Genomic DNA, 10,679 nt, shown 5'->3' with positions numbered 1-10,679 from the left:
CAAAATCCATTTTCAGCTGGCGCTCAGTGGCATCAACCAATTTTTACTAGATCTTTAAGAATCAATATCAATAATTTAAATGATCAAAAATGGCTTAAAATATCAGTGTGAGCCCTTTACATCCTCCTCCATAACCCACTACTTCAGAAAAGTAGAATCTGCCATAACCATGGCAACAGACCGAGTGAGTGCCTCATTCAACATGGATGCAACACAAACACATTTTTTTGTAGTTTGGAAGCAAATGCAGAATTAGTATTTGTAATCTACCCATAGCTTTCTCTCAAGGCACTGTATTTTGTGGGTTTCTAGTTACTTCAGGGGATTTATAAAAAACACTTCAGGTTTCTATTAGGTGAAGAGGTTTTAGTTTCTATTACGTCTGGAACCTATCAACTTACGTGTGCTTTGTCTGGTCAAAACATAACCATCCCATTCATCTTGTCATTATGGACATGCAACACCTTCTCTCCTGGCTACCAATGGTCTCAAACAACTGGCCTTTTGATCACATTTGTAGTTTCTAACCTATTCAGGGGACCAGCTACATTTTGTGTCTTATGTTTGTACCAGGAAAGCAGAAGTTGATTGATATGATGCATGTTCTGAATTAAATCTCATCTGAGAGAACTGAAAGGACATCAATTGAAAGACCCAATTTGTTGTATTAAAACCTTTATTCCTTGCAGGTTTGGCATCTGTACAGTGAAGAAAAAAAACATACAAAAGAATGGAGCTACACTATGTCTCTAAATTGTCATCTGGAATAGAACAAAAAAAAGCTAAATGAAAGCATGGTCATGCGCCTTGCTGTGGTTTTCCGTAGTCTATGGGGGCATTGGTCCTCTCATGGGACCTCGTGGTGGGCCGCCGGGGGGCCTCGGTGGCATTGGAGGCCCCCTCTGGAAACCAAACGGAGGTGGACGAGGGGGACCCCCACCGTAGCCTGGTGGGGGCATGGGAGGAGGGGGTCCTCTCATGCCTGGATGCATGGGGTGACCTGTGTGGATGGGGAGAGAGAGAGAGGGGCGATTCACACAATGATATATCATCTCAGAGCAAGCAGCACATTTCAACAAGGATATTAGAAAACAAAGCTCTAGGATATCCATCAAATTAATGTATTTATTTATTGTGTCCCTTTAGATACATTTGTCAAAATGTTTTGAAGCTAAACAGTGTTTGTTTACAACTACATACATTTTGTAAAAGTCCAAAATGGAAGTACCAAATGCGGACTCTAGCTTTAAACATTAAGAAACAGAATAGTAACATAACCAAAAGTGATGAAATGTTTTGCATGAATCAGGAGTCAACTAAAAGGCAATTATTCAACTGATAAGAGATTTCAACTCCTATCAGTTGAAATCTCCTATCAGCTTATCCCTAGCCTTGTGAAGGCACAGCACTCACCCATGGGATGCCCATAGGGCCCTCTCGGTGGCATGCCCATGTGTGGATGAGGGGGCATGCCGGGGGGTGGAGGTGCCCGGTGCTGGTTGGATCCTGGGGGGCCCGGTGGAGGCACCATACCCGGGGGATGGCCATGAGGATGCATGGGCATCTGGGGCATTCCTGTTGGATATGAACAATATCATTGGTGGTGGGCCTCAGTAGCTTAGTTGGTAGAGCATGGCGCTTTCAACACCAGGATAGTGAGTTTGATTCCCGGGAACACCCATACGCAAAATGTATGCATGCATGACTAAGTTGCTTTGGATAAAAGAGTCTGCTAAATGGCATATATTAATGCACCTCATCACACACAATAAGCTCTCTTTCTTTAACCAGAAGTAGCACTAACTTACAATTCCACACACTACAATTACCAAATGTAACAATCTGGGAAAACTTTTCCTGACAGTTGTACTCATTCCAATGATATGGTCGTGGTGAGTGGCTTACCCGGGTGCATGCCCTGGTGGAAGGGTGGTGGGCCAGGTGGGGGGCCTGAGCCCCCTCCCTGGGGTCCTGGTGTCCCTGGGGCTGGGGGCATGCCAGGGGGCATACCAGGAGGCATGGATCCGGGGGGTGGCACAGGAGGGAAGGCACCAGGAGGGGGCATGCCTGGAAATTAAGATCCGAGAAAGAGAGAGAAATTGCACATTTTGTAAAGTTGAATTGAAATGAACTTGATGTAGATGTGTTACTGAGGCTAGATGTGTTATTAGTTAAGTTATTGTGAAGCCAACATAAAACTTTCAAATTGTGAGGAAAATCTAGTTTTTGACATTCTTACTCTTACAAATCTACAGAGCACAATCTATGGCTAAGCTATACAAGGCAAATAGTGATCCTATCTAAGTACACCCACAAAATACCGGGAGGATTTTGGAAGATGAAATTAAATTATTCAACCCTGGTGGCACCCACTTCCACGCACACTTACCAGGCATGGGCATCCCGGCTCCCAGGGTGGTGAGGACAGGGGTCGAGGCAGAGGGGGGAGGCGGTGCGTCTGCGAATAGCTGATGCGGCCGATCGGCCTGCGAAAGTGGGTTTTGTGCTGCTAGGAGGCGTTCAGCGGCTGAGCCGTGCCGCTCGCCCTTGGAGTCCTTCTTGAAGGCATATGACACCGTAATGGGACGGTTGCACAGGTACTGGCCGTTCATGGCCTCGATGGCTGCGTCAGAGGCGTCAAAACTGGCAAAGTTGATGAAGGCGTAGCCCTTGGAGTTGCCAGTGTCCGGGTCACGCATGATCTTGGGCGTCTGCAGTATGACCCCAAAGGCACTGAACGTGTCGTAGAGGAGTTTCTCGTCAATCTCCGGGTCTAGGTTACCAATGAAGATGTTTGCGCCCACATCCAGGTTTTTGTTGTGCGCTGAGGCCTTGTTGACACGGATGGGCTTGCCGTATAGTTTAATCATGTTCATAATCTTGATGGCATAGTCCGCATCCTCTTCACTGAGGAACTCAACAAAGCCATAGCCTTACAGAGCAGGGGGGGGGGGGCAGAGCAAAGAACAACATTCAATTATAACTGTTAAAGTCTCTTTCTAATCAGCATTATTGACAGGCTATTTGTCGCTAAAGCAGTCTCCAAATATCACGTGACATCAAGTGTTGGGTTTGCATTCATAGCATAGACCTATTCAATTCAATACCCTTCATACACTGAACACAAATATAATGTGTTGGTCCCATGTTTTATGAGCGCGTCAGAAAGTCCAGGACCCAGTTGAACAAAGCGGGGTCGAGACCCAGGATGGTGACGAGTTTGGAGGGAACTATGGTGTTAAATGCATTCTTACGTAGGAATTCCTCTTGTCCAGGTGGGATAGGGCAGTGTGCAGTGTGATGGCGATTGCGTCGTCTGTGGACCTATTAGGGCAGTAAGCAAATTGGAGTGGGTCTAGGGTATCAGGTAGGGTGGAGCTGATATGATCCTTGACTAGTCTCTCAAAGCACTTCACGATGACAGAAGTGAGTGCTACGTGGTGATAGTCACTTAGTTCAGTTACCTTAGCTTCTTGCATATCTGTGTTCCCGGTCATGAAATCCATAGATTAGGGCCTAATGAATTTATTTAAAATTTACTAATTTCCTTATATGAACTGTAACTCAGTAAAATCTTTGAAATTGTTGCATGTTGTTTATATTTTTGTTCAGTGTAATTAAGCAGAATTCTGCATTTTTCACAAAAGATATAACAAATATCTTGCTGCGTATTGTAAACGCAGACCACAAAAGGTTCCTATTGTAAATTCTGCTCGGCATCAGACATATTTTGTGCTTCAGTTGCACTTCTCTAATTGGATGAGAATTCACCAAAGGGCATTCTATCAACAGGCAGCGCTCTGACTGACGTGTAGCTACTTTTTTTCTGGTACTTTTTGTTAACTCGAAATGACACAACGACAAGGTTCCAGTTTTAAAAAGTTTACTATACTATATGAACATAATACAAGGTAGCCATTCCTCTCAAGGCTAGGTCCATCAACAACCAAACTTCCTGCGCAGGCGCACTCTTGACAGAGTGATAGCCCCGTAATAACCGAAATATAGGGATATTTAAAACATGAACTTAACACTTTTCTCAGCATAACCTAATTTTCTCGGATAAAATGCAAGATTAACTTCAAGCAAAACATTAGGAAATGTAGCTGGGACGCATTCTTCGATGATTAACAGAAATATGATGGCCATGCATCGTTTAAGCAAAAAATACCTTGCTTTTTCATTGTAAGCTCATTTACTTGTATGGTTGCTAGCCAAACAGCGTTGCACTTCTGTTGTCATATGATGAAAACGAAGCCATTTTCTACCAAATGTGTTGCACTAATGTGTTATCTGAAACATGACTTTCAATATAAAACGCAAGTGAAAAGGTTTAATATGCAGATTTTTGTATGGTCTGCGTATTGAAAATGCAGATCTCTGAATTCTAACACAACCCCTGATTACTACCAGAAGCAATTTCTGTGTTTATAATCTACAATGGTCTGTCTTTTTTGTATAGGCTATTTCTACACAGTTCCTATTTGCAAACATGAGTGTGCCACCTCACCGCGTGCACCTACGTTAGACTGCCGTAAAGTGTAGCATATTTTATTGGTCTTACCGATGGTAGAATGTGTCAGTTTTGTTACCAATGTGTTGTTTATGACTGTTATTTACCTTGGTGTTGTCCCGTGACTCTGTCTTTGGGCATGTGAGTGTTGACCACAGGCCCAGCCTGTAGGAAGAGCTCCCACAGCAGTGGCTCTGCCACTTTCTCATCCAGACCACCCACATACACGGTGGCATCTAAAGTGATCGAGAGCAAAACCACATTATTATTTTTTTAACCTTTATTTAACTAGGCAAGTCAGTTAAGAACAAATTCTTATTTACAATGACGGCCTACCAAAAGGCCTCCTGCGGGGACGGGGGCCTGGGATTAAACATTTAAAAAATAAATACAATATAAATATAGAACAAAACACACATCACAACTCTACATAAAGAGAGACCTAAGACAACATTGCAAGGCAACAACACATGACAATACAGCATGGTAGCAACACAACATAATAACAACATGGTTGTTAAGTGGATGTGTATAAACCCAAACAGAAGACCTTGCCATACGAGATATTTCAAGTTCTGACGAAAAAACTAACGCTACCTGTTTTTAGCAACACCATCCCCATGTACATAATCGGTTCCTATTACATTACCGAGCAGTGCACAAGAAAGCTGTAAATCTACTCTTTTTACATCCCATCTGTGGTGGTTCACTAGCACAAACCCTGCAAAATGGGCAGTGTTGCCAAAGACAGGGAATAGAAGTGGCAGGCAGCCCAGTGATTAAGAGTGTTGGGCCTGTACCCGAAGGTTCGCTGGTTCTAATCCCCAAGCCGACTAGGTGAAAAATCTGTCCATATGCACTTAACCCTAATTGCTCCAGGGGCACTTTAATGCTATGGCTGACCCTGTAAATCAAAACCATTTTACATATCATTTCCTGAAATTCTACAGATTTTGCCATAGGGTGGAGTTTTTTTAAAATATGATATCTGAGTGACACTGGCTCTGATTCAACTTTGATTACTACAGGTTTAGATAGGTAACTTAGTTTAGCGTCCAGCTATCTAGAAAAATCTATATACTGACATAGGCTAATTGAGTGACTATCAGTGATTTACACAAGAGAAACTGTTGATGCACAACCACATTTCAAAAATGCATCTTGTGTATTCTACTTATATTTCTTGTGGAAGTTGATAAATGACACCTTTGGACATTGCAAAATAATGGCCTACACCCACTGACAAAGCGTTTAAAAGAAATACAATTCCCTTTCAGATCCATATTTTTGTATTTTAAGGTAAAGGACACCTGACCTTATAGTTAATGCCTTTCGGAATACAAATGTTACACTAAATATGAACAAAAAAATCCTGGGGACATAAAATGAACCGTATACTAGGAATGACCCAGCTAGCTACCCATTCATAGCCCGGCAGACACCTAGACAAATCTGACGAGTCCGTCAGGACATGAAAATATATGGCTAGCGATATTGCCATGTAATGTCCTGTATCTGTATTTCCAGGTCATGTCTATGTATCTAAATAGCTAGCTTGTTAGATATGGCAAACGTTGGCTAGTAAACGAGAATGAAGCTAACTAGCTTCGTTTGGCAATGGAATGCAGTCACACACGCAAGGGGATATGGCTAACTACTTAATTTAGCTAGTGTTCTGGCCATGCGGTCAAATGTGATTGAAACTACCCGTATGGCCACATTTGATGAAATTCATTGTAAGTTATAAACACTTATCTACCTTGGTTTCGCTCCGAAATTGGTCCCGCCGCCATGTTAAATCCGGCGTGAGGACAGCGTTATGTTCATCTGATGGGCAAGGAACATATCCGACAAAACCAAAGAACGCGATTCGATAAAGTCGCCCTCTAGTGGCGGGCTGTCTGTAACGGTGAGCTCTCGTTCAAGATGCAGCTGATATCATTTGATATCATGGATATCATAGATTTGCAAACCTGGATTGTGCAATATTTGCCCATTATTCTTTACAAAAATTATTCAAGCTCTTTCAAGTTGGTTGTTGATCATTGCTAGACAGCCATTTTCAAGTCTTGCCATAGACTTTCAAGCCGATTTAAGTCAAATCTGTAACTAGTCCACTCAGGAACATTCAATGTCGTCTTGGCAAGTAACTACAGTGTACATTTGGCCTTAATGTAACAGTATAACTTTACGTCCGTCCCCTCGCCCCGACCGCAAACCAGGGACCCTCTGCACACATCAACAACTGACACCCACGAAGCATCGTTACCCATCACTCCACAAAGGCCGCGGCCCTTGCAGAGCAAGGGGAACCACTACTTCAAGGTCTCAAAGCGAGTGACGTAACCGATTGAAACGCTATTAGCGCGCACCACCGATAACTAGCTAGCCATTTCACATCGGTTTCATTAAGTTTTAGGTTACTGTTCTGCTGAAAGGTGGATTTGCTCCCAGTGTCTGTTGGAAAGCAGACTGAACCAGGTTTTCCTTTAGGATTTTGCCTATGCTTAGCTCCATTACTTTTCTTTTTATCATAAAAAACTCCCTAGGCCTTACCAATTGCAAGCATACCCATAACATGATGCAGCCACAACCATGCTTAAACAAATATTTTAGACTGGTACTCAGTGATGTTTTGTGTTGGATTTGCCCCAAACATAATGCTTTGTATTCAGGACAAAAAGTTCATTTAATTTCTTTGACACTTTTTTGCAGTATTACTTAAGTGCATTATTGCAAACAGGATGCATGTTTTGGAATATTTGCATTCTGTACAGGCTTCCTTCTTAGGTAAGTATTGTGGAGTAACTACAATGTTGTTGATCCATCCTCAGTTTTCTTAGCCATTTAACAGTTAATTCAAAAATCATGTTAAACACCATTATTGCACACAGAGTTAGTCCATGCAACTTATCTGACATGTTAAGCAAATTTTTACTCATTAAGTTATTTAGGCTTGCTATAATAAAGGGGTTGAATACTTATTGACTCAAGACATTCCAGCTTTTAGTTTTTTATTAATTTATAAACATTTCTAAAAACATAATTCCACTTTGACATTATGAGATATTGTGTGTAGAACAGTGACACACAATCTCAATTTAATAAATTTTAATTTCAGGCTGTAAAACAACAAAATGTGTAAAAAGTCAAGGGGTGTGAATATTTTCTGAAGGCCCTGTATGTACAGTCTAAGAATCTAGGATTAGATATATTTATTATTGACAAATTATTGAACTCACAACTGTTTTACCCTATCATATCATAATTCCAAATAAGGTTTTATTATATTACTATATTGTTGACAAATAATAATAGATAAACAGATAAAAGGGTTAAAACTGTTGTAATGAACACTCATTGAGAAAAAAAGTGTAGATTCACTCACAGGTGTTTATTTCACCTTCACTGAAGGCAAGACTCGAGGTCACAGGCAGAAAATGGTCAGACACAGGTAGGTAAACAGGCAGGTGAATCAAAACTAGAACTGAAGGCTATAAGTGGTTCTCACAAACAAATTGGGAAAAGGATTAGTAGAGTCAAAATGAACAATACCCCACAAAGGCACAAACAGAATGAACTGAACTAAATAAGGAGCTGATGAGACCAGGTGAGTAACTAACACAGGTGAAATCAATGAACAAAAATGAAAGACAAGGCTACGTTGAAGAACACAAATAAACAGGGCTACGTTCAGAACACAAGGTTGACTAAAAAAATAAACACAGAACCTTACAACTGTCATGTGGATGAGGATGTTCTTGAATCTATAGCACAGTGTATGCATTTGAGAGGGGTCACATGTATATGCAAATCTTGGCTTTAACATAATATTCAATAAATACCAAATGGTCTGGATAAAAAAAGTGAACTACATTGGAACATTTTTTATAGGTCTATACTTTTTGTCTCTGCCTATTTGACAAAATGTATTATAATTGTATCTCTTATTATGTCTGACTTTCCTGGGTTCAGGCTATGCACTTCCGTGTAACTGTTGTTCAATAGCTGTCTAGCAGTGACTGTTAACACACTGGACATCAATTTGCCTCTACTTTGGGCAAAAACAACTGCTCAAGGGTGAGTGGTTGCCACTTTGCGAAATATACAGTTGAAGTCGGAAGTTTACATACAACTTAGCCAAATACATTTAAACTCAGTTTTTCACAATTCCTGACATTTAATCCGAGTAAAAATTCCCTGTCTTAGGTCAGATAAAATCACCACTTTATTTTAAGAATGTGAAATGTCAGAATAATAGTAGAGAGAATGATTTATTTCAGCTTTTATTTCTTTCATCACATTCCCAGTGGATCAGAAGTTTACATACAATCAATTAGTATTTGGTAGCATTGGCTTTAATATGTTTAACTTGGGTCAAACGTTTCGGGTAGCCTTCCACAAGCTTCGAACAATAAGTTGGGTGAATTTTGGCCCGTTCCTCCTGACAGAGCTGGTGTAACTGAGTCAGGTTTGTAGGCCTCCTTGCTCGCACACGCTTTTTCAGTTCTGCCCACAAATTATCTACAGAATTGAGGTCAGGGCTTTGTAATGGCCACTCCAATACCTTGATTTTGTTGTCCTTAAGCCATTTTGACACAACCTTGGAAGTATGCTTGGGGTCATTGTCCATTTGGAAGACCCATTTGCAACCAAACTTTAACTTCCTGACTGATGTCTTGAGATGTTTCTTCAATATATCCACATAATTGTCCTCCTCATGACAAACCATCTATTTTGTGAAGTGCACCAGTCCCTCCTGCAGAAAAGCACCCCCACAACATGATGCTGCCACCCCCGTGCTTCACGGTTGGGATGGTGTTCTTCGGCTTGCAAGCCTCCCCCTTTTTCCTCCAAACATAATGATGGTCATTATGGCCAAACTGTTCTATTTTTGTTTCATCAGACCAGAGGACATTTCTCCAAAAAGTACGATCTTTGTCCCCATGAGCAGCTGCAAAGCGTAGTCTGGCTATTTTAATGGCAGTTTTGGAGCAGTGGCTTCTTCCTTGCTGAGCGGCCTTTCAGGTTATGTCGATATAGGACTCGTTTTACTGTGGATATAGATACTTTTGTGTCTGTTTCCTCCAGCATGTTCACAAGGGCCTTGCTGTTGTTTTGGGATTGATTTGCACTTTTCGCACCAAAGTACGTTCATCTCCAGGAGACAGAACACGTCTCCTTTCTGAGTGGTATGACGGCTGCGTGGTCCCTTGGTGTTTATACTTGCGTACTATTGTTTGTACAGATGAACATGGTACCTTCAGGCGTTTGGAAATTGCTCCCAAGAATGAACCAGACTTCTGGAGGTCTACAATTTGTTTTCTTAGGTCTTGGCTGATATCTTTTGATTTTCCCATGATGTCAAGCAAAGAGGCACTGAGTTTGAAGGTAGGCCTTGAAATACATCCACAGGTACATCTCCAATTGACTCAAATGTCAATTAGCCTATCAGAAGCTTCTAAACCCTTGAAATAATTTTCTGGAATTTTACAAGCTGTTTAAAGGCACAGTCAACTTAGTGTATGTAAACTTCTGACCAACTGGAATTGTGATACAGTGAATTATGAGTGAGATAATCTATCTGTAAACTATTGTTGGAAAAATAACTTGTGTCATGCACAAAGTAGATGTCCTAACCAACTTGCCAAAACTATAGTTTGTTAACAAGAAATTTGTGGAGTGGTTGAAAAACGAGTTTTAACTCCAACCTAAATGTATGTAAACTTCCGACTTCAACTGTATAATGCTCAGACAAGAGAGTTGTAGTAAAAAGTACAGGGAATGTATACTCCTCTATATTCTAATGGTTAACTTTCTTTTAGGTTACCATAACTTTAACTGACTAAAATCCTTAAACATGCATTGAGTTATAGCTGGTGATACACAACCAAAACTAACTGAATGTAAGAACCCTGGGTTCAAATGTAGTGCTTTAGAATGGAGGTGACCTGACCATGTTCTTTTTACAATTCACTCAGACACTTTGTTGAACTAGAGTTGTCAAATTTTTCCATGGGCCTAAGAATAGACCATTTACATGTTCAGTTTAGGAGCTACAGTATAGCCTACACTGGACAGTGAAGCTAAACTTTTACTTTGGCTCTATACTCCAGCATTTTGAATCTGAGATCCAATGTTTCATATGAGGCGACAGTACAGAATG

General features: G+C 41.0%; 1 protein-coding gene across 1 annotated transcript; it reads right to left on the bottom strand.

Annotated features, from left to right (window-relative positions):
* Window positions 1-658: 658 nt before the first annotated feature.
* Window positions 659-6,373, bottom strand: LOC129819988 (splicing factor 3B subunit 4-like). Its single transcript, XM_055876758.1, has 6 exons — window positions 6,273-6,373; window positions 4,621-4,749; window positions 2,390-2,932; window positions 1,906-2,067; window positions 1,414-1,575; window positions 659-1,000 (listed from the first exon to the last, which is right to left on the bottom strand). Exons 1-6 carry the CDS (start codon window positions 6,304-6,306, stop codon window positions 828-830), a joined length of 1,203 nt encoding a protein of 400 aa, XP_055732733.1. The 5' UTR covers window positions 6,307-6,373; the 3' UTR covers window positions 659-827.
* Between the last annotated feature and the right edge of the window lie 4,306 nt (window positions 6,374-10,679).

This window comes from Salvelinus fontinalis, chromosome 22 (assembly GCF_029448725.1).
Source record: "Salvelinus fontinalis isolate EN_2023a chromosome 22, ASM2944872v1, whole genome shotgun sequence".
Lineage (NCBI taxonomy): Eukaryota > Metazoa > Chordata > Actinopteri > Salmoniformes > Salmonidae > Salvelinus > Salvelinus fontinalis.
This window is presented reverse-complemented; position numbering and strand designations above follow the sequence as displayed.

Excerpts from the sequence above, each read along its gene's own strand:
- LOC129819988 (XM_055876758.1), bottom strand. The coding sequence starts at position 6,306 with ATGGCGGCGGGACCAATTTCGGAGCGAAACCAAG. Across the intron at positions 2,933-4,620 it reads AGTCACGGGACAACACCAAG|GCTATGGCTTTGTTGAGTTC; the intron begins GTAAATAACAGT and ends CTGCTCTGTAAG. Across the intron at positions 1,001-1,413 it reads GCCCTATGGGCATCCCATGG|GTCACCCCATGCATCCAGGC; the intron begins GTGAGTGCTGTG and ends CCATCCACACAG.